The sequence below is a fragment of the Monodon monoceros genome, unplaced genomic scaffold (genome assembly GCF_005190385.1).
Source record: "Monodon monoceros isolate NGI ecotype Baffin Bay Population unplaced genomic scaffold, NGI_Narwhal_1 Super_Scaffold_3, whole genome shotgun sequence".
NCBI lineage: Eukaryota > Metazoa > Chordata > Mammalia > Artiodactyla > Monodontidae > Monodon > Monodon monoceros.
The window spans coordinates 32,911,745-32,935,286 of NW_021703780.1; the positions used below are offsets into that span (position 1 = coordinate 32,911,745).

At 51.5% G+C, this 23,542-nt stretch overlaps 1 protein-coding gene across 7 annotated transcripts in view; it reads left to right on the plus strand.

Moving 5' to 3' along the window:
- TRERF1 (transcriptional regulating factor 1) overlaps nucleotides 1–23,542 on the plus strand; it is a 204,383-nt gene that overhangs the window by 166,561 nt on the left and 14,280 nt on the right. For 5 of the 7 annotated variants that reach the window (XM_029243689.1, XM_029243691.1, XM_029243688.1 and 2 more), the window contains 9 exons: nucleotides 577–727; nucleotides 1,780–2,082; nucleotides 5,440–5,824; nucleotides 7,229–7,295; nucleotides 8,341–8,480; nucleotides 8,615–8,718; nucleotides 10,228–10,303; nucleotides 17,894–17,982; nucleotides 20,000–20,113. In XM_029243689.1, the coding sequence (XP_029099522.1) occupies nucleotides 577–727; nucleotides 1,780–2,082; nucleotides 5,440–5,824; nucleotides 7,229–7,295; nucleotides 8,341–8,480; nucleotides 8,615–8,718; nucleotides 10,228–10,303; nucleotides 17,894–17,982; nucleotides 20,000–20,113 (1,429 nt within the window). The remainder of the gene's footprint in view (nucleotides 1–576; nucleotides 728–1,779; nucleotides 2,083–5,439; nucleotides 5,825–7,228; nucleotides 7,296–8,340; nucleotides 8,481–8,614; nucleotides 8,719–10,227; nucleotides 10,304–17,893; nucleotides 17,983–19,999; nucleotides 20,114–23,542) is intronic. The other 2 variants (XM_029243693.1, XM_029243695.1) reach the window with 1 other exon arrangement.

Sequence of the window (23,542 nt, forward strand, 5' to 3'; positions counted from 1 at the left end):
GGATGCTGGGATAGACTCCAAAGCCCATGTTCTGCCCTCTGTCCATTCAGTAAGTATTTATTTAGTACCTACTGTGTGCTAGGCATGGAACTAAGCTATGAGGATGCCCCAGTGAATAGTACAGTCTTGTTTCCTCCCCTCATGGGTTTGGTAAATAAAGACTTAGCCAGAACCTTACAAACTAAGACATGCAACCTGGAGGCTGAACCAGAAGACTGAGACTCATATGTCTAAGGGAAGACTTCTGGAAGAGGAGATCCGAAGCTGATTCTAGAAGGGTCATAAGCCAGAGGTGGGAAAAAACCCAGCACCTGAAGGCCTGGAATGAAGAAAGACGTTTGGTTCAACTCTTGCATGATCTTGAGCACGCCCTTTCCTACTCTTGAGCCTCAGTTTTCCATCTGCAAATTGGGCTTAGTTCTCTGAAGGGAATTGGGGTAATACAAGTAGGGCCATGGCCGTGGGAGCTCTGGATGAATGAAATGGGTTCATTGTAGGGTGTGAGGTCTTGTGATGAGTCACTGTTTCCCGTCATCAATGTGTGTGTCCTCTCCACTTGGTCCTACCCTTGAGCAGTGGCCAACCAAAAGGAGTGTTTGGGGAGCAGTTTGATGCCAAGAACAAGCTGACATGCTCCATCTGCCTGAAGGAGTTCAAGAGTCTGCCTGCCCTGAACGGCCACATGCGGTCCCACGGGGGGATGAGGGCCTCCCCCAGCCTCAAACAGGTGAGGAGGAGTCAGTCCCCAGTCCTTCCGAGGCCATGTGCTGCTTGCTTTGCTTTGCTGCCATCAGAGAGTGATGTGAGCCCCACTCGGGGAAACTAAGGAGGCATAGCCCTTCCCTAACGAAAGTACTCAAGCTTTGACGCTGGGAGCCAGCCAGGTCACACAGTCTCTGCTCCCACTGGCTTCATGAACAAGAGTCCAGAACTGAGGTGGTAGAAATCCTTTTAGGGGATCCCAGCCTCTCCAGCTCCTGGAGAAGACAGCAAAGAAAACATGTTGATGCACTATTGTTTTCAACTTCTGCTCCTTGAAGTACTCAAGACCAGGGTCCCTTGGGCCTTCCAGATCCATAGTCAATGGCCAGGGAAAGCTAGTGTGACCATCGGGCTCCCAGCCAGCATTTTCTGTTCACCAGGGCACTAGTGGTAGACTCTAGCATCCGAAGACCTTTAAATGCCCTTAGGATTATCCAGGTAGGATACCCTTGTGGTGAACTACCCATGCAGTTTTAGAGTTAGATTAAAATTCAAAGAACTTTCTCAATTCTTTGAATGCTGTTAATCTTAATTTAAGTCTACGGGATTAACTCTGTTCACCAAAAACTTTGATGTGACCCAGGTCACTCTGTCTCCCGACCATGCCAGTTAAAAGAGCTTTTCCTCCATTTGACAGATGAGTAAACTGAGGCCCATAGAATTAAAAGGCCCTGCACAAGAGCTTATGTGGTTTTTTTTTTTTTTTGGTCTGATTCTAAGTCCATGTCCTTTTCTTTAAAAGCAATGACAGCCACACACAAATTTTTCTTCACTATTTGTTTTAATATACAAGTGATACACGGTCAAGATTTTTTAATGTAGAAAATCAAGTGCCTTGTCCATTGCCGACGGGCATCACTGGAGCTGAGGGACTCAGGCTGGCAGGAAGGAAGCCACCCTGCAGCGGTTCTCTGTCACCCACGTGTGATGTCCAGGAACGTTTCAGGAAGAGCAAAGTGCATCCCCCCCATGAGAGCTGCTCTCAGCCCAGGATCAAAGCCTTTATTGTCTGTGTAGGAGGAAGGAGAGAAGGCCCCGGCGCCTCCGCCTCAGCCGCCACTGCCGCCTCCGCCTCCGCCGCCACCGCAGCTCCCACCCGAGGCGGAAAGCCTCACGCCTATGGTCATGCCCGTGTCTGTCCCTGTCAAGCTTCTCCCGCCCAAGCCCAGCTCTCAGGGCTTCGCCAACAGCGTCGCTGCCGCCCCCTCAGCCAGAGACAAGCCAGCCAGCTCGATGTCGGACGACGAGATGCCCGTGCTCGTGAGGATGACCCTCTCTCCCCCACACTCACCCCAAGGGGCTGCCCCCCACCCGCCTGCTGTGAGTTGCTGCTCTGCCCTGCCTGCCTGGGGTGGGGACATCCCTTTGCTTTCTTGGAGATGGGGACAGCTCTGCCAGGGCCACTGGCCTGAGCTCAGATGTGGCTTGGCCTCTCCGGGCTGAGCCCCCGCGGCCACCTTGGGAATCCCATCCGTGTCCGCACTGCGTGCCACCCAGTAAACACCTGGCACTCTACCAGGCTAATGGTCTGGGTTAGATTCTGAGAGACCCGAAGATGTTCCTAGATTAAACAGAGGTGATAACTCAGCTGGTGATCGCAGTTATTAAAATATGGAAGTACTGTCCCAGATAATAAATAGCTACTGCCCAGGGCCCTGGCCCCTCCCCCAGGATCTCCAGACCTCCCCAGATCCAGCAACCAAAGAGGCAACCCCTGGCACAGCAGGTCCTCCAGGCAGTAGCGCTGGCATCCATTCTGATGGTCAGTCAGCCTTACCACATGCTTAATATTTTCAGTATCACCCCTGTGTAAATAAATACCCTCAGAGGACCGGATTCATTAAGATTCCCAAAGTAATTCCCCTGAGACACCCACCCCCCAATCTCAAGAAAGCAAAGAGATTTGTGTTTCTTATTCACTGTTCTTCTCTTTCTCAAGTTCCGAGCACATCACCCAAGCAGCTTAGCTTGGCTCTGGGACAGAGATCTCTCTCCCTCTCCTTCCCTCTCTCTCTCTCTCTGTCCCCCTCCCCCCCCTCCCTCCCTCCACCCCTCCCCTGGGGAGGCTGTAACCCATGTGATTCACCACATCAGATTTGTCCCCTCCCCACAGAGTAGTGCGCTGAGTCACATTTGTCCTCACAGAATAGGCAGCTAGCTGCTGGGATTCCAGGAGACACGAGTGGGGTTGGGCCAGAATAGGGATCAGGAGGATAATTAAGAGAACTAGAAAAATCCAGAAAGAGCCTTTTTGGTTTTCTATGTAATATCAGGGCTCAAAAGAGGAAAGACAGATGGACAACCTCTGGAGGCGAGGATTCTCATCAGCTGGCAGGTCTTGGGGGCCAGCAACAGGCAGAGAGATGAAACGACACAGCCAAGCCCCCTCTTTGCCCAGGGAAGTTCCTCATTTGGTGGGAGGGATGCTGTTTCTACCCTTTGGAAACTCTCAGCCTGAAGCTGGAGGAAGTAAGGATCGTAGTCACACAGGGGTCAGAGCCCCAGGCAGCAGCCCCGCCCCAGTTCAAGACAGAGCAAGGCAGCAATGCCCTGCGTGTGGCTGGTGGGGGACATACCTGGGGAGCTAAGGTCATTAGGGACTGGGATGAGGCAAGGGAAGTCACGAGGGGAGTTCCAAGGCAGAGGTGAACTTGGTTTTGTGGGAAGGGTGAGAGACATACTGTGAGGAGATAAGCCGAAATGGAAGCGTGTAGGTAGGGCTTGAGTAAGTGTGAGCAAGGTCCTGACACTTAATATAAAGAAATCAAAATGTCCAGGTAGGAGCCCTGTGTTTTAATCCCCACTCTGCTCCTGGCCATCTGGGATGCAGCCAGCCGAGACCCTTCCCCTCTCAGAACTTCAGTTTCTCCCTGATCTGGGTTTGGGGGGCGGGGGTGGTGTTGGCCTCGTCAGTGACTGTCATCTCTCTGGGGAGCTTTTAAAACCTCTCAGCGCTTGGCCCTGTCTCCAGCTTGGCTGGAACTCTGTAAATGCTTCCTCCCACCTGACATCCAGGTCTGATATTCCGGGGGCCTTCCCTGGCCCAGGGTCTCAGAGCCTTGCCTGGAGGATTGGAAAGTCCCAGAATAGAGCTGTTGTAACAGAACCCAGAGGCTCGTAGAGAGAGCCCGAAAGGGACCTTTGGCCCTGTGGTCAGAGGTCTGGGTCCCAGTGCAGGGTTGAAGTCACTCGGGGTCCTCAGGTGACCCCATCCGTTACCCAGGAACCCGGTGTGAAGTGTCAGGATGGCTCCCCAAGTTGGGGGCACGTGCACCTTCTTCCCATTGCTCAGCCCCCTCTCTCCACCTCAGCCTCAGGTGGTGAGGAGCCCCCTGGTGGGGAAAGGAAGCAGGTTGGGGCTCTCTGACCTAAGGAGAGCCCCCCGGGGGCCTGGGGGTCCCCGCTGCCCCTTCCCCTTTCCTCACCTTTCTGCTTCCCTAGACTCCCCTCCTAGGGACTGGGACGGCACCCCAGAAGATGATGAAGCTGAGGGAGAGACACGAGGGGCAGCCTGAAGTGCTGAAGGCAGCAGAAGGGGCCCTGAGGGGGAGGAGCCCAGAGCTGAGGGGTGACTGGGGCAGGTCACATGGCCTGGAGGAGGCTGGTCACGTGACCATGGCCGACCCTTCCCATCACCCCCTGCTGCCTCCTACTCAGGCGCCACCCTGAGCACAGGGATTGCCAGGGACCACAGCTGTGACGAGCACTGGCCTGCAGGGCCTGGGAGGGGACCACAGAACTGCCCAGAACTTTTCTGCAGGTATCCTCACAGCCCCTCCCAACCGCACGGCTGCCTCTCCAGCCACACCCAGCTCTCGGTTTTTCTGGGCTGATGCTGGCATACAACCAAGACTGTTTGTGTTTGGCTTTGGCATGCCCTGCTTATCTCTTTCCGTGCGTGTGTTTACTTATTAGTATATCTGTATCCATGTGGCAGATCTTCCTTCCAGAAGATGCTTGGTTCTGCTGGAATAAAATAAACTAACCCTGCTGACAGGAAACCAACCTACGAGAAGGGTTTGCCACAGATAAGCCACCAGTGCTGGGAGCAGTAATGAGGGGTGGTGAGGCAGGGCGGCTCACCAGATCCACTTCTAGGAGAGCACATGAGACGGGCCTCAAAGATCCGGGATGGCTCTCCACAACCCTAAGTTCACCTTGAAGAAGAGCCCAGTGTGGGTCACTGGCCCTGGGAGCCTTGGCCAAGGCCTGACCCCCTCTTCCTGCCCCACAGCCTCTGCCCAGCTTCCCTGAATAGATTCTTCTGTCGCCGCCTCAGAACATGTGTTATCTGTCCCCGATGTCAGTCCCCGGGGAGCAGTGGGGAATTAAAGGGCCCACTCAGCTGGATTCCACTCACCAGATGGGAATGCAGTGATAAGCAATAAAGAATGTGAATATATTCTTTCTTGCCCACCCACTATTCCTACCACCCCCATCCCTCTCCAGACATGAGGGATTTCCTCCAAAACCAAAGTTTTCTCCCTAATCAAGCCACCAGGTCTCGCCTTGTCTGAAGTGGATGTGGCCGTTTCTGAAGGCGGAGGATGCTGGGGTCAGACGAGTGGAAGCGGGGAGGGGTCCCCGTTAGGACAGCAGTCCCCCTTCCCTCAGCCTGTGGAAAGGGCCTGTGGGAAAAGCCCAAGTATTTGAATCGGACCATTCTTCCCATTGTAGGAAATTCCCAAGAAGCATCAGCCAGGCTTGGCCAAAGCTGAGGAAGCCCTCAAGACCGCGCCGGAGAAGAAAAAGTTCCGGCACCGGCCGGAGCCGCTCTTCATCCCGCCTCCGCCCTCCTACACCCCCAACCTCGCCGCCTCGCACTCTGGCGCCACCCTGTACCAGAGCCAGCTGCGCTCCCCGCGCGTCCTGGGCGACCACTTGCTCCTCGACCCCGCCCACGAGCTGCCCCCCTACACGCCCCCGCCCATGCTCAGCCCGGTGCGCCAGGGTTCGGGGCTCTTCAGCAACGTGCTCATCTCCGGCCACGGCGCCGGCGCGCATCCGCAGCTGCCCCTCACGCCCCTCACGCCCACGCCTCGCGTGCTGCTCTGCCGCCCCAGTGAGTCGCCCCTGTCCCCGCCTCCGCTACCTCAGGGGCGGCGCCCCGACTGTGCTGGGTGCTGCCCCAGGAGGCCTCGCGTTCTGTCGTCTCGTTTTCCACAGACCTTGGCGGTGGCTCGGTTCTGTGTACCAGGCAATGTGCTGGGGGCTAGAAATAATTAGAATACTTCTCAGGGGAAACACAGTCTAGCCGCGGAGACTAACACGTAGAGCGATAATCAGAGTTTCCTTGGGGTAGGGAAAAACGAAGTGTGCTGTGGATAACCGTGTAAGACATCCAAAATAAATGTAGTAAGTAGGGGCTTCCCTGGTGGCGCAGTGGTTGAGCGTCCACCTGCCGATGCAGCGGACATGGGTTCGTGCCCCGGTCCGGGAGGATCCCACGTGCCGCGGAGCGGCTGGGCCTGTGAGCCATGGCCGCTGAGCCTGTGCGTCCGGAGGCTGGGCTCCGCGACGGGAGAGGCCACAACAGTGAGAGGCCCCCATACCGCAAAAAAATAAAAATAAAATTAAAAAATAAATGTACTAAGTAGATGTACAAATGGGATTACGTGCAAGACCACACCTTCACATTTTAGCATGCTGTGTAAAGATCAAGCAGGAGGGCTTCCCTGGTGGGGCAGGGCTTAAGAATCCGCCTGCCAATGCAGGGGACATGGGTTCGAGCCGAGGTCCGGGAAGATCCCACATGCCGCGGAGCGCCTAAGCCCATGCACTACAACTACTGAGCCTGCGAACCACAGTTGCTGAGCCCGTGTGCCACAACTACTGAAGCCCACGGGCCTAGAGCCCGTGCTCCGCAACAAGAGAAGCCACCGCCTGCGCACTTCATCAAAGAATGGCCCCTGCTCACCGCAGCTAGAGAAAGCCCATGCACCACAGGGAAGATCCAATGCAGCTAAAAATAAAAATAAATAAAAAATAAATTTTTTTTTAAAAAAAAAAGATCAAGCAGGAGAGGCCTGTAGCCAGGATCTCTTTCTGGAGCAAGAATAGTTTCATAGAAATAAGACAAATTAACAGGGGAACTCCCTAGCGGCCCAGCGCTTAGGACTCCACACTTTCACTGCAGAGGGCCTGGGGTCAATCCCCGGTCAAGGAACTAGGCTCCCACAGGCCCCGCACACACAGCCAAAAATTATTTTTAAATAATTTTTAAAATAAATAAAAAGCTTAGCAGACCAGAGTGGGGCAGCTGGCCACTCCTTACCCTGTGTGAGAAGTGGGGAAACGCTAAGCCACGTTTCTCCACATTCCATCCAACTCCTCGGAGACTGCTGGGGTAACTCTGGCATGGGTTGGGTAGGAGAGGGGCCTTGTCATGACTGTTTAGGTAACTGCTCATTTAGTTTCTTCAGTACCCTTCCCTGTTGACCAGTGACCCCTGGTTTTTGTGCTTCAGACAGCATCGACGGCAGCAACGTGACAGTCACCCCAGGGCCTGGAGAGCAGACTGTTGATGTCGAACCGTAAGGAAAAGCCAATTATTCTTTAGAACAGAAGCCTCAGCCTAGAAAAGGGATGGGGAGCTTTGAGAAGTGTAGCTAGTGCTTCTGGGATCAGAGTGGCCACTGGGCAAGAAGTTGTAGAAAATGTAGGATCGTGGAATTTCTCGAGTACTGTTGTTTCCCTGTAATTGCCAGTATTTCAAGGCCTTTTCTAAAGATTAAACACATTAAAAGCAAGGAGCCTTGTGTTTGGAGAACCAGGCATCCCCATCTGTGGCTCTGTGAGCCAGTTTGGTTGGGGCCACATGCCTTCACATCCCCAGTGACACTGAGACATCTGTCTCAGGGTGCCTAGCTCTCCACGAGGCTCCATCCAAATGCCCTTGATCCCCCAGCCCCTCCCTAAGATTCTTAGCTGATCCTCCAAGTGGCCTTGTTGAGTAATTGAGTTGGGGGGTATAATGGAAGAGAAAGCTGGTTATTTTCATGGATAAGCACAGAAGAGGCCAGATGGTAGAGTGGTGAGTAGATTGAGTCAGGAATCAGGAAACCTGGTTCCAGCACCGTTTTGTTATTTGATCTTGATCAAGTTAACCTTTCTAAGCTTTAGTTAATTAATCTGTTGAGTAGGAATAATTATCACTGCCTTGCTTACATCACAGGTCTTGGTGAGGTTCAGATGGGATCATTTGTGTGAAAGTGGTCTGAAAGGGCTAAAAAATGGAATAAGCACTTTGTATTTGTCCCATTGGGTTAAGTGGTACCCTCGGCCGTGCTCTGGGCAGCTGTTCCCTTGGAATTAGGACCCTCCCTCTCCCAGTTATAGGGAGCTTTGAAGCCCCAGGCAGGCTTCTCCCTTGCTCCCCACAGCATCTCTCCCCAATCGTAAAGCTGTTCCTTATCCCAGTGGAAAGGCCATGCCTGGAATCTTCAGATCACACTGTGAGGAAATGCCCCTGCATTCTTCTTGCAGAAGGAACTGGTTTCCTTCTTTTTCAAGTCGCTGACAGTTGCCCTTGGTCTCAAATTGAAGACCACACTGTTGTTTTTCTTCTTGTGATTAAAGACGCATCAACATTGGCTTGAGATTCCAAGCGGAGATCCCAGAACTCCAGGATGTCTCTGCCCTGGCCCAGGACACGCACAAGGCCACACTGGTATGGAAGCCCTGGCCAGAGCTGGAAAACCACGACTTCCAGCAAAGAGGTATTGGCAGCATGGGAAGAACTGGGCAGGAAGGGCTGGATCCTCTCCCAGGGGCCTCTGGCTCCAGGATCGGTTTGTCTTTCCGGTGACCCTGAGCTCTTTCTGATGCAGTGGCCTCTCTTTGTTCCCAACAGTGGAGAATCTCCTGAATTTGTGCTGTTCAAGTGCGTTGCCAGGTGGAGGGACCAATTCTGAATTTGCTTTGCACTCTCTCTTCGAGGCCAAAGGTGATGTGATGGTAAGGAACTGTGAAAAGGAGGCTTCCCAGTTCATATGCTTCATGTCGGAATTCTGAAAAGTATTTTACGAAGTTTCTGTGTTGTTTCATGCCCCTCACAACCAACTCTTAAGATGATGACCAGTTGGTGTGCCTCCCATGTTCCTTATCTCAATGAGTAGGCCAGGATTTGAAAGCCTGCAGAAAACCTCCAGTTGTATTTCTGTTTACACATCTGTTCCTAATTAATAATGATGGCAACATCTGTTTTGGGAAACTAGAATTTCTTTTCAGCAGTCTTGTAATTCACATCGGGGAACAGGTCTGCAGTGATGGAAGTAGAAGGCCTTCCGGAAGCAAGGCTTGGCCTAAAATAGCCTGTCATACTCTGCTCGTCATTCCTCCCTACCTGGAAATCAGCCAGAATTTGACGTTCATAGAACCGTTTGCTCCCCTAACCAAAGTGAAATGTTCGCTGTGCACCATCTGGTGTCATTCTTCCGCTTTTGGCACAGTTCTCTGGCATCCCCAAACCAGAACTTTGGTGCCCTTTTCCCAGAATCAGAGCTGACCATTTGCCTGCTCAACCTGGACCCCTGGCTGGAGCACTTCGTCACTAGCCTCAGCTTCCCCTTTAGTAAATACATGATTCTTATACCAGAGCTAACCTCCTGCTTTTTTGATTTTATGAAAATGTGAAAGTAAACAAATGTCCCAATACTACCTTCTCATGAGATTCCTGATACCCTTCAAGGGTTCTCTAGAACGTTGGAGAACTCTCCTTGACCTTTTAAGATCAGTGCCGCAGAGCCGTGCTTCTCAAACTGTTAACGTGCACGCACATCACCTAGGGAGTCTTGTTAAAATGCAGGCTCTTATTCAGCAATTCTGGAGGCGGGGCCCAAGGTGCTGCATTTCTAACCTGCTCCCAGGGGATACCCGTGCTGCTGGTCCATGGACGACACTTGGAGTAGCAAGATTTGAGATCCCCAAACCATCCACAGCTCAACTCCACCTGCACCATTTTTTTAACAAACTCAGTGAGGCTGAGGGACGTAGATTTGAAAGGGTTATTTAGCAAGGCTCCCTGGAAGGACAGTATGTAGTACAGTTATTACTAATATAGCTGTTGATGTTCAGTTGTAATGAAACATGTGATTTTTCTGCAAAAACAGTTCCAGATCACCCACTCATTTCCTTAGAGACTCAGCCTCCAAACAGAGGAGGCTCCACCGTATCTCTGAAGCTGGGGCCCTCACCAAGGAAGGAGTGGGTTTTGGCTGCCACCTGGGTTTTTGGGACAAGACCAGCTGGCTGCAGGCATGGGCGGAGGAGGCATTAGGGTGATGAGTCCTGTTGGGTGCTGACCAGAAGGAAGACCCCAAATCGGGGAGTCTCCTCTGTTTTTCCTTCCAGCCCCCCAACCCCGGGCCCTGCAATGCTGGCTCGTTTTCCCCGTTAGGCAGATGGTCTTCTGAGGACACAAGCCCCGTGACTGACTCTCACCTTTTCTCTCCCACGGGTCTGCAGGCTGCTCTGGAAATGCTGCTGCTGCGGAAGCCAGTCAGGTTAAAATGTCACCCTTTAGCAAATTACCACTATGCCGGTAGGTTGCCCGGAGCCCTGTGCCCCCTTGCTTCCCGAGAGCGGGCTGTCTGCGTGTTGGTCGTGTCTCCTTTTAATAACAAATAGCACCCATTCTGTCCTCAGCGCCGCTTGTGCTCTCAAGGCCTCTGGGGCGCAGGTGGTGGGGCAGCTGTGTCGGCTGGCTGGTCGCTGTCGGGCATTTGTCTGTCTGGGCCTGCCCCTCATGGGTGCGCCAAGAGCTGGACGAGGGGACAAGGCCCGCTCGGTGCACCCGGAGGAAGAGCCACAGGGGGTAGACCACAGAGGCAACAGCACGCAGCGGCCCCTGGGCTTTGGGATCAGTAGATGTGGGTTCACATCTTGCCTGCACCCCGTGGCCTTCTGCAGCCTTGGTTTCCTCACCTGTAAAGTGGGGCTCATACTCCATCCCTTGCAGGATTTTGTGACGTTTTGAGAGAGTATATGGAGCCCAACGCCTGGTACAGTCTAGTAGCTTTATTGTTCATTGGTTGAACAGTTAATGAGCACTTCCTATGTACAGGAAACTGCCTAGCACTAAGAGGGGGAAGTGACGGTGACAGATGTAGACAGAGTCCTGTCCTGTGCAGTTTGGAGTCTGAGGGGTAGGCAGTTATTAAATGACGGATCGCTAATGGCGGGAGAAAGACGTGTACATGCACAGATACATGTACACGTACATATACATACGAGTCTCTCTTAGGAGGGGGTGGATTAACTGTGGCGTCACCAGTACGAGGGAAAGAGGACACACCTTGGAGAGTTGAATGGACTTAGAGTCGTGCAGAGAGAGTGAAACAGGCTGGGGAACCTGCGGTGACAATGAAGTTGGAGTCAACATTTGTATTTCCGTTAACTAGTAGCCCTGTCCATTCTGGGGGTCTCCACGCACCTGCCTGGGTTCTCCGTTTCAGAGAGGGCTGGGTCCTCCAATGCCCCTTGGTTGTTAATCATTTGAAGGTGTCTCTGGTGCCTGGGGGGACCGTGCGTAGATGGGTGCTAAGTACTTTAGTGGCCTTGGGGACCCAGTAAATACCTTTTCCAGTCCTCAGTCTAGGCGGCCAGATGTGGCCTCAGGTGAGGGCTGTTCTGCAGATTCCGGCGTGTTCTCAGGGGGCTCCCTGTGACCCCACCACCGTCTGCCTCGCAGAATGGGCTCCTCTCCCGAGTTGGCCCTCTTGCCTGTCATCACAGGGTGGAAAGGCCTCAGAAGCCACTCACCTGAGCACAGCAAGCCCGGGATGCCTGCCTGTGGATCGCTCCCGGCACACAGGCTGCTGCTGGCACTAGGCAAGAACAGAATGGACACATTGGATAAGAAATCCATCATGTAACCCCATGGCCTCAAGGAGCCAGTTTCTTAATACTGTCTCCATCATTTCCTGCTTGGTGTCTGCCCCAAGTGTGGGTAGAAGATGTGGGAGTTCTCTCTAATCTGCCATGGAAACAATTCAGTCCTCTTAATTCCCAGCGTCATCTGCTGCCCATTAAACCCTGACGAGCCGTCCAGCCTCCTGGAGCCTGGGTCAGGCTTCTCTGCTTAGCGAGGAGACTTCCCTAGCATCTGCTGTGGCTGCCCTCGGCCCCTGGGGTGACTGGGGTGGGCGGCGCCTCTGGGCTGCTCATCTCCAGCTGTGAGCAGCCTCGTCTGGGCCCCAAATCCCCTCCAGTTCTTCCCAGCATGCCAAGCAGGTATTGTGATCTTTTTAGTGTGTGTCATGACATAAAAGAGACGGGAAAGCTATGGGCTAGAGACCACCTCCACCCCAAACAACACCGAATAACAACCTTAAAATAGTACTAAAAGCTTTGAAACTAGAAGGCCCTAAACTCTGCTAAAATTCAGTGATCTTCGGGAGTTGGGGGTTCCTGGGAAATCCTTTGCCCATCCCTTGCGCCCTTTCCCTATAAGCAGACCAGGAAGCACTCTTGTTGCTTCCAGAATCCTTTTGACCCTTGGAGACAAGAGAGGTGGAGCTGTCCGGTGTGAAGGGTTGGTGTCCCATTAGCTGTGTGTCCCCAAGAAAAGGGTGCTCGCCTAGGTCTGCCAGTAATCTCTCTTCTCCAGGAAGTGATCACAGACTGGGTCCCAGAGAATCTTCTAGAATTATGAGCACAAAGGACAAAGGTCACAGATCTCTGAAGTCTGGCCTGACTCCACCCCCTTGGCGGTTCCCTTCCAGAACACAGAGGAGGCCACAGAGTCTACCCCCGTCACGTGCCCCAGCTAACAGCCGCGACCGCCTTCCGCCCTTTTAACCACCCCACCCTCTGACTGGTTCCGAGTGTCGGTGAATCCCACCCCCGTGGCCCCGTCCTGCCTTGTCCTTCGTGCCAAGCCCTGTTTGGGCTGCTCTCCAGCAGGACTGTCAGCTCAGGTCCAGCCTTGCTGGGACACTGTCTTCTGAAATCTCCTCTGCTTCCAGCTCTGCGGCTGTGGCCAGTGTCACTCCCGCCCGACTCCGGCCCTGGAATTGCACCCCAGGCTTCCAGTTGTCTAGAGAGAGGTCAGACCTCCCCGGCCTGTGCCCTGGAGGGAAGGTGGCAAGACTGGTTTCAGGGGTGCAGACTGTGAATTGGGGGAGACAGTGACAGGAGCCTGTGAAAATCACTTCCCTCCTGACCTGCCCTTCCACCCCATCCCATCCCATCCCAAGCAGTTCAGTGAGAAAAGGAAAGAGCGACCAGTGCTGGGGCCCAGGAGAGACATCAGTGTAGGTGGGCAGCTTGCCCAGATCTGGGGGCAGCTTGGCAAGCCCGGAAGAGCCCTGTTAAGATCCTCAGAGGAAGGGGGCTGTCACAGTGGCCCCCAGGCTCTCTAATTCACACCCGGTCCAGACCTCTCTCCACACCCTCCGCCCATAAGTTGCAGCGGTTGTTTGCAGTGGCTCCCAGTCAGCGGTTGGGTTGGGTGGGGAAGGCTTGAGTGTGGGTCTGTCAGGGTGACAAGGATGCCTGGTTGTGATTAGAGAGCTTCCGGCGTCTTTGGTTTTTCCGTTGAGCCGGTAGTTCCTGCAGAGGGGCACGGAGTGGAGGGGTGTCAGACCTGGCCCTGGGAGTCTTGGCAAGGGTTCAGCAGAGGCTACTGTGGGCCCCCACCATAGCCCAAGCACTCACTGGGTCCTGAGCCCTGACCTGACTCCGGAGATGGGAGAGACCTGGAGGGAATATACCCGTTCAGTCGGGGGGAGGCCTGGTCTCTGTCTTGGAAGCTGCCCCAGTTTGGTGAAGAGACAGAATTACGTTCTCCAGAGAATACTTTGTAAGAAGCGCAGCTGTGAAGTCATCTCACAGGCATCCTTAGCCCATGTCGCTAGCTGGAGAGTGATCCCCTGAAGCGCGGGAACGGAGTTAATACTCACTCTGCTGCTTTGCCTGACGTGGCACTTGTGGAGAAGAGGCTAGTGGACAAGCTCAGGTTCTGGATTCAGATCAAGGCCTCCCTGCCTTTGGCCTCCAGAGGGAACTTTGGTATTACCCAGTTCACCTGCACCCCTAAAAAAATTACTCAGTCTTCACCCATCATGGAAAACCTTTCACGGAAATGAAGATCTGGTGTAGAAACAGGTCCTCCTTTTTCTACAATGAACGTGTCTTTCTTATGTAACTGCTATAACAACAGCATCGAGAACAGTTTTTAAAAGCTTGAAAGGAGGACAGAAAGCCCCTCTTTAAAACATACTGTGCCCAAACTTTCTCTCACCCCTCCACGTCTCTTTTTAATTGCCTGCATTCGCTATAGATTGTCCCAAATTTCGCCACCATCCGGAGCCTGTTTCCCAGCAACCGAAGCTCAGAACATTTTTCCTCTGGATACTGTTCCAGCACCAGTTTCCTCCAGTTAATTAGGCTCTTTGTAATTAGCCTTAATCGTCTTGTTAGGGACCCCTGCTGATAATAGCCCACTAGCCAGGAATCCCCAGGGAGAATGGATGGGGGTGGGGGGGAGGGTGTGTCATCAGCCCATCAACCCCAGGGACATGCTGAGTGGACAGCAGGGATCTCAAAGGGGGAGGGCAGGTGAGGAGTTGGGGCAGCCCCCTGCCTCGCTTTTGCATTTTATCCTGGACTTTGTTCAAGAAATAGAATCCAAGAAGGGCTGGCTTAGAAAACCTTGTCCAAGAAGGAGGAAAATGCTCCTGCCAGACAGACCCCAGGAGGAGAGACGCTGAGCCTTGTCGGGATTACAGGAGGATTTCGGGGCAGAGAGGAGAAGGCTGCAAGTTACAGGTAGCCCAGAGTAAGGCTGTGGGTGGGCACACACACGACAGGGAACACTGCAGGGACCGGCAGGCTTCATGAGTGCCCACAGATGTCAGCAGGGGACAGCGTGTGTCCCACGGCTGCAGGCTGATTTGGGATCTGCCGTCCGAGTGGCCAGATCTGAAGCATTCTCTGTGCACATACTTCGGACTAAACGCTGCCAGTCACAGCATGACCGTCAGGATCCCCGAGTCACAAAAGAGGAAACTGAGACTCAGAGAAGTAAACTTGCAGGGGCCCCAGAAGGAGTGAGTGGCAGAACCAGTTTCGCAGCCTGTGGTCTCCTGCTTAAAGTCACCCCTTTTATCACAGCACAGTGACTTTATTATTTGGGGCAAGCGCATCCAGATATTATGTCTATATACCCGGCTTCAGCCTGGGAATTCAGCCCAAGAGCCCAGGAGTGGATTCTCAGTCCTGTGGGCAATCCCATGATCAGGGTGCAGTGAAGATGGAGCGTGAGAACCGATGGACTTGTCTGGCCCCGCCTCTGCCTCTCAGTTTGTGGACACCCTTGTTGGACAGACACGCACGCACAGCACAGTCGCGTGTGCTAAAGCGCAGACCCTAGGACTACGTAGAGGAGCCATCTCTCACCGTCTGAGCACCTCAGGTCGGGGGCAGCACAGAGAGGAAATTGCGAGGGTGCAGCCCACTTCCAATCCAGGACTGGTGGTGTCGAGTGGACACTCTGGGATTGGGAAGACTAAAGACCCCATCACAGGGCAGCAGCCCTAAACACCACCAAAGAGTTGATGGGGAGAAGGCCTCCTTCCCCCGTGAGGCTTGAGGATCCCCCATAACAGATGGTCCAGGAGGTCACTTCACCTTCTGTGGGGTTACAGCTGGAAGGCCATCTGGGGATGTGTAGGGACATACCTCTCGCAAGTAAACAGACCTGGGGACTTAACACTGCGGTTTGGACAGTAATCAGATGACAAGCTTGGCGTGGGGTGGAAGAAAGTGTGTCCACCATAGAGGCTGAGTGCTGGCCTGAGAAGGCTGCGTGGCCCTGTGAGTGTCTCACGGGGGCTTCGAGCTGCGCTCTGACTTGGGAAACATAGGATCTGGCTGAGGGTGGAAAGGATTCTCATTCATCTAATTGGGGGTTTTCATCAGCAAAATATTCCCTAACTTCCTATGTGAGGTGCAACCCAGAGCTGCACAGACTGGACCTGTATCAGGGCAGCACAGCAACCTCCCTATATGCTTGTCCACGGGCTCAGCTAGTGTGACATGTCCGCATCATGGTCCTCTTACACCATTGCCTCTCTGATCTCTCTTTGCTGTTTTAATGGATACCTAAAAGGAGCCATGACTCTTCTTTGGTCTTTCAGTTGTTGGTTCAGCCTTTCTGTTTTGCTCTTTCTGTCTCTGCCTCTGGGCAATGGGAGCAAACGGGAGCTGGGACCCGAAGCCCTTGAGTGTTAGACAGAAGTTGAGGAATGGTGATGCCGGTGCTCCAGAGCTCCAAACCCCACCGACATGCTCTGCTCACATCCACTCTAGCAAAGCCTCTCCAAACCTCTGGCCCCACTTCTCCCTGTTATGGTGGTTTGCACAACCAGAGATGTCCTGGTCTCCAGAACCCGTGGAAGAGGCTTCCTTCTTCCGAGGGTTAATCAGAAAGCTGCTTTCCTTCTAGAATTAAAGAGAGAAACAAACCAAAGAAATCAGGTGGTGGCCCTACTTTTATAGGGGCCTGAAGCAGCCCAGCTGTGGAGAGCATAGCCTGCATCTGGAGCCAGAGCTCTTGGCTTAAGGACCCATCAGGGAGTCACACAGAGAAGGTGTTTATTTCAGAAATCTGAGCTGACATCACTGAGTCACATATTTTCTCAAGGACCCAAGGCTGTCTGCCTCCTGCCTGCCTGCCAGGCGTGGTTTCACTTGTTTGAATGATTTGGGCTCAACCTTTTGAGGGAAGAAGCAATTCAGGTTTTCTTACTTTAGCCCCTCCGTCAAGCATAGCAAAATGGAAATCTTGGGCTTGTTCTGGTTGGAAGGAAAAATACTATAGTTTGGGGGATTACAGCTCTGAAAAGTAGAGGCTTATCAAAAGCCCAGCCATGTGCCATCCAAAGAATCAGAGATACAGGGAATTCAAAAAATTAGAATGAGGCCGAGTTTCTGCAAACCAGCCACAGTGATTGAGCCCCCAGAAGTAGGACTTGCCTTGGAGATAGGCCAGTACCATTCTCTGTAAACTTCTGCATATCCTGCTTTGACAAGAATGTCAAGTTCAGCCAGCAAGGCAAGATGCACCAGCCTGGCCCTGCAAGGCCTCTTCTTCATTGGTCTGCAGCTTTGTCAGGAACCGGTCCCTCTCACCTCCCAGTCTCGTCTGCTTTCCCTCTGCTGGAACCCTGTAGCTGAGCTGTACTGGATTACTGCTTATTTCTTGAACACCTCCATTTCCTCATCTGTAAAATGGGTAGCAGTAATACCAATCTTACAGATTGTCTGTCGAACCAAATGACTACTACCTGTGAAGTACTTTAGAGCCTGGCACATAGTAAGCACTTATGAGTATTAGGTTTTTTCCCCCTTGTGTCTTGCATGCGGCAGTCATCCATGTCTGCCGAATGGATGAATGAATGAATGACATGTGTCCTCTCACTGCTTGCCTCTGACTTTGCACATGCCACTTTCTCTCCCCAGAATTCCCTTCCATCTCCTTCTTGCCTGACTTGCTTCTGTGTCTTTTTAAACCCCGCTCAGGTGTTCTCTCCACCTGGAAGCCTTCCCAGCTGCCCTAACCTGCGTGTGCTGTCCCTCCTTTGTGCCCTATCGGCACCCGACCCCTCCCTTCATCCTCGCAGTCATCACCTTGAATGCAGGGCCTCCTGGTTTTCTCCCCACTAGATTGTGAACATCTTGAGGGTGAAGACTGCTGAATCCAGCACATGTGAGGATCACTTGCTACGTGAATGCTTGCCTTCATCCTAATTACATAAAAAAAACTGTAGCTAAACTCCATTAAGCATTCATGGTTTTCCAGTTACTAAGCTAGACACTTTTTGGGCATTACCTTCTTTAACCTTCACAGAAATCTTAAGAGGTGGAGACAATCAGAATTATTCCCATTTGTAGGTAATAAAACTGAGTCTTAGGCTCAATAACTTGCCAAGGTCAAGGCCACGGCTGAGATCTGAACCCGGGTGTCAGGGCTCCTAACCATTACACTGCACTTCCTATTCAGAAAGGAGTGTGATATGTATTCTATCACATGCTGAACAGTTGTAGTTTGTAACTTAACTAAGTGAACCAGCAACCACAAGTGAGGAGAACTGAGCTGTTTTTTTATGAAATGTGTGTTTTGTTGTAGGTTCGGACAAGTGGACCTCCCTAGAAAGAAAACTGTTTAATAAAGCACTAGCCACTTACAACAAAGACTTTATTTTTGTACAGAAGATGGTAAGTATTCTTTTTCCCATTGCTCACTTGAAACCAAATTTGGGAAGTTGTACACCTAAAGATATATAGAACTATTTGGTTACTGGCTTAAGACTGTCAACAAAAGAATGTCTTCCATCTCTTGCTGGTAAAGGATGGTATTTGTTATGGATGGCTTGGCCCTGGTGTTAGGGATGTGGGGGGAGGAGAATATAGATTATTTGGATGTGGCAGTGGGGGGGAGGGGTATTCTTATCTTAATTAAAATGTGTGATTCATGCATTCTGTCAGAATAAATAGACCTGAGGCTTCTGGTTCACAATTTATATAAACTATTTCATGTGTATTTGACAGATCTATAGTGTTTCTGACAGAATTGGGGGAGGGAGGATTGGAGAAGGGAGAATATGAGCCGTCCCCCTAGCAGAGTTTCTGGTGTTGGGCCCCTGATCATAAGGACAGTGTTAATAAAAATAATATGTTACAGGGACTTCCCTGGTGGTCCAGTGGTTAAGACTCCAGGCTTCCACTGCAGGGGGCACAGGTTCGATCCCTGGTCAGGGAACTAAGATCCCGAAAGCTGTGTGGTGCGGCCACATAATAATAATAATAACAACAATAACATGTTACATATATAGCATTTCACAGCAAAGTAGAGCTCTTTAACAAAGATGAAATAGCGCTTTATCCAGGACATAATAAACATAATAGGCCTTAATTGGCTGAGAGATGGTTTAGGCCAAAAGTTACAATGATTCAGAGTGTTTCAGCAAAATGATGAATGATGGAGCCATACTGAGTTATTAAGATGCTCAGGTCCACAGAGAACAGGGTCCCAGGTGACAGCTGCCATTGGCTCTGGGCTGGGCCTCAGTGTTGTCCCGGGTTCATGTCTCCTGTCTTTAATCCTGGGCCTTGACTGGATGAGAATCAGAATAGGTGGACTTTTTCTCCAACTTGCCTCCGTCTTCAGATCTGAATTCGCACCCGACTTACTCTGCCCTGGAGGCCACTGGACTCTTTGCTGCCCTCTATCCCAGCAGCTCCCAGGCTCCCATCTCTCCTGGGTCACCTTCCCCCAGGACTGATCTGTCCTCAGCCTCATTCCTTAAAGGCCCCGCACCTGATGGATTCATGTGTCGTGCTCACCAGGCAATGCAGGACTTAAAACAAGGGTTCTCTGGGACTCTATCCTCCCTCCCTGGGTGATTCTAATGTAGAAATTCATGATATCAGGTGGACGTGAAGGGGCCACCTTTGAGGAGACCAGACTTCTGAAGGTACTCTTTTCATTCTCACTATGCAGGTGGCCATGTTCCTGCCCCCAAGGGGACAGCCAGCCTTTTTATCTACCTCCAGAAAAGCCACATTATTGAACCCCACTTTGAGCTTAGAGCACTATGAACTAAACAAAGGAATGTTTTTCTCTTTAAAACACATTTATCTTTGCCCCTTTGGGGGAGAAGAGGGCAAGGCTTGTTTTCTGCAAACACTAAGCTCTTGTGGTCATAACTTTTGTCTTATATTCCTGTTCGATTACTAAGGAACATTTTTCATAAATAGATTTTGAATGTCAACAAGTTGGAGAGCCAAATACATTCAAGCATTTGAAAAAGCATTTGCTGCTTTATGGGTTAAAAAAGGGAACGAGCTCTCTATGGACGAACGTGAAAAAAATCTCCAAGCTATCTTGCGAAAAAAAGTCAAGATGCAAAGCAGTACATAGAGTGTGCTACTTTTTGTGAGGCAGAATGGTGGGGAGGAATATATTTTCCTGTTTGTTGGTATATATGTAAAGAAATTCTGGAATGACACCCAAGATATGAATAAGAGGGGCCAGCTGTGTTGCAGGGGTATGGGGGGAACAGATGGATGGATGGATGGAGAACGGGTGTGGGGAGGAGACTTTTCACCATGTATATGTTTTTATTCAACTGCATAAACCTAATACCTATTACAAACTTAAACTTGCACAAAAGCTTGCTGCTTTGCACCCTGCCCACTGCTGGAGCTGATCTTGAGGTGCCTTTCCCGGCAGGTGAAGTCCAAGACGGTGGCTCAGTGTGTGGAGTACTACTACACGTGGAAAAAAATCATGAGGCTGGGGAGGAAACACCGGACACGGCTCTCGGAAATCATCGACGATTGTGTGGTGAGTGAAGCTGCCCGGGTGCTGCTTCTTCGGGCCCTGCTCCTGCCCCATGCCCAGGTCCCTAAGTGGCTGGCACTGGTGGGTGACAGGCCAGTTCCCAGGTGAGATTCAGGCCTTGATTTCCTGGGATAATTAGGCGGAGAGAAGGCAGTTTTGGGTTTGACCCGCAGCCCAGTGATCAGTTAAGGAGATGAAGGCTGGCTTGCGTTCCAGGGCAGGTAGGCACCGGGGGAGTTAAACCGTGGTGGTTCCAGCCTTGATGTGGGTGACTTATAAGAGGCACCCCGACATTCTGGGATAGCACTTCCTGATCCTTCCACAGTCACAGATACTCCTTACCAGAGAACTAACGTGCCTTAGAAAGACCTAAGCGCGCTCGGATTTTACACAGCTTCTGTGAAGCATGCCCAAGGAGCAACGTTGACCTCTAGATGGCGCCAGGAACTCTCAGTTATTGGGGAACTAGTTAGCAGTGTGTAGATTATTCTGATCCTCACATCACCATTTATCCTTGGTACTGATTTCCTTCATTAGCAGACAATCCAAAGTTGTCTGCGTATTAAGATGAAGAACCTACTCAAGACATCACTAGGGACTTCCCTGGTGGCACAGTGGTTAAGAATCTGCCTGCCAGTGCAGGGGACATGGGTTTGAGCCCTGGTCTGGGAAGATCCCATATGCTGCAGAGCAACTACGCCCATGCGCCACAACTACTGAGCCTGCGCTCTAGAGCCCCCGAGCCACAACTACTGAGCCCACGTGCCACAGCTACTGAAGCCCGCACACTTAGAGCCCATGCTCTGCAACAAGAGAAGCCACTGCAGTGAGAAGCCCCCACACTGCAACAAAGAGTAGCCCCTGCTCGCCGCCACTAGAGAAAGCCCGCGCAGCAACAAAGACCCAGCGCAGCCAAAAATAAATGTTAATTAATTTAAAAAAAAAAAAAAGAAGTTTTAAAAAAAGACATCACTAGATTGAAATCTTCTCTGAACGCCTTATGTGTGGCTTTGAAGATTACTACCACTTTTGTCCTTGCAGTTAACTCTTCTCTGCATCCACAGCCAAAGGGAAATCTTCTCACATGTTGTGGAAAACACGTATGTGTGTGTAAAAATTACGTCTTACAACAGATTACTAAACTCTCGTCTGCAACCATCAGGAAATGTGTTTGGAATTCATAAATATCGTGAATATTTGTAATTATATTTTCATTCCCAATTGTGTCCCCCATGTAAGTGTTACTAGCACATATGTGGGTTAATCTCTTTCACAGACGTTTACATAGTGCTTCATACATTCCAGGCATTGTACTAGGAGGCACTTTACACATATTGACTTATTTACTCCTTATACCAATTCTATGAGGTAGGAAACTGAGGCACAGAGCCTAGGTAACTTAGCCATGGTCAAAAGGCTGGTGAGTGTGTTGTCTGAGCCTGATTCCCTGGTGTAACACTTAAGAGCAAGCAAATGCAAATCCTCTTAGAGAAGTGTAAAAACACTTGGACTCATTAATGCTTCAAAGCCTAAGTTCCTAACTAAGAATTGATCCTAGCTAAGAAATATATACACATATATAAATTTATATTTGGACCCAAATATCAAAAAAAAAAATAGGCATCTGTAGAATAGAATGGTATTGCCATTCTTTTGATCAGAGATGGCAGTATTCTATATTCAGCGTTTCCTATGATGAGTTTTGTTTGACTGCCTTAAGTAGTGATGTCTTATATCTGAATAGCCTTTTTCTCACCTGTGGCTAACGTTTAAAAAAGCAACGTGGCCTCTTCTGGTTCAATCAACTAAAAACAATTGAGTTCCCACTATGTCTGCAGTGCTGTGGGTGACCTGGGGCTGTAAACTGGCCTCTGCCCCCTGCCCCAGGAGCATATATTATAGGTGGGAAGATGTGGCATACACAAGGAGAAAGTTTACCGTGAACCCCAAGAATCTTTAAAAGTAGTATGAGATGAGGTCCAGAAAGTCTTAGATATGGCCTTTGGGGACTCTCTCTCATCCAGCTCCACCAGTCCTCAGGCAGAAGGTTGAGGCCCAGCGAGGGGAAGGGGCTTGCCCAAGGTCACACAGAGCATTGCTTTCTGAATGAGCAGAATAGACAGTAAATGAGGAAGCCCAAAGAATACTGGCTTGGGAGACCTAGGACCTGGCGCCTACGCTTACTGACCAGTAAAAGGGGGCCGATGGTTTAGATGATTTGGAAAGTCCCTTCCAATTCTGGAATGTTCTGGGATCTGTCAGAGTCATGTTTTGGAAGAGAGCAAAATCAGAGGATATGGTTTCCCAAATCAAGTTGATGTCTCTTCAACTTGGGTGTTACCAAGTGCCTAGGACAGTGCCTGACACGATATCAGCACTCAGTAAACGTTTGTTGAATGAATGAGTGAATGTTTTTCCCAGGTAGGAGTCGCTCTGGGTCATGGCAACAATCCCTCTATGAACTCCCTGGGAAGAGAGGGGGTGAACCAGGAGATTCTGAGCGGAGGAGGGCTACTAAGGAAGGTGTGACCACGTTAGGCACAGGCGCCATCTTGGGCCAGCAGTGTCTTGCAGGTGGGTGGAAAGGCCCGAGCCAGCGTGTAGCCTCAGACTGAGGAGGAAAGGTTAAGACGTCACCCCAGGCACCACACCTCCCTGGGCTTATTCGCCAGGAGCCGGTGTTAGGCTGGGTCAGGTGCAACCACACCTTGTGACCCGTGAGCTTAATGTGCAGAGATGACTCAGGCCCCCCCAGAAAAAGAAAATCTTGATTCAAGGCCACTGTGGTAGCTCACAACTCCCTTTAGGGCACTGTGAAGACACAGTCAGCCTTCTGAGGATAGTTTGCCAAGTGGAGATGAAAAACTGGGACCATGCAAGGACGGGGAAGGTGCAGGAGGCACAGTCCTGGGAGGGGGTCCTGCTCTTGTCCTCTGGGCCTGCCTGGGACACTTGGGTAACTCTCCTCAATATTTTATTAAAGGGAGTATATTCCCCCCATATGGAGCACAGTCGGGTAGCTCAGGGACTTTTCGAGGGAGACGGGGGGGAAGGAAGGAGGGTGAGGAGTGACTGCTCTTTAGGGGCCAGGAGGTCAGCATAGCACAAGCTCATCCAGCAGGTGACCTGACTTCTGGCCTGAGACCGTCACAGGCCCTTCCACCCTTGCAGGCCGAAGAGGAGGCCAAGGTGGGCTCTGCTGAGGAGGCGAGAGGGAAGTGCTGGCCACAGCTTCCTGTTTCCTGCCCAGGCTCCTGCTTCCACTCAAGGCGAACCTGTGGGTCTGGCTGTGAGCAAAATTCAGCACAGTTCAAGAAACCAGCTGAGGGCTTCCCTGGTGGTGCAGTGGTTGAGAGTCTGCCTGCCAATGCAGGGAACACGGGTCCGTGCCCCGGTCCGGGAAGATCCCACATGCCGCGGAGCGGGTGGGCC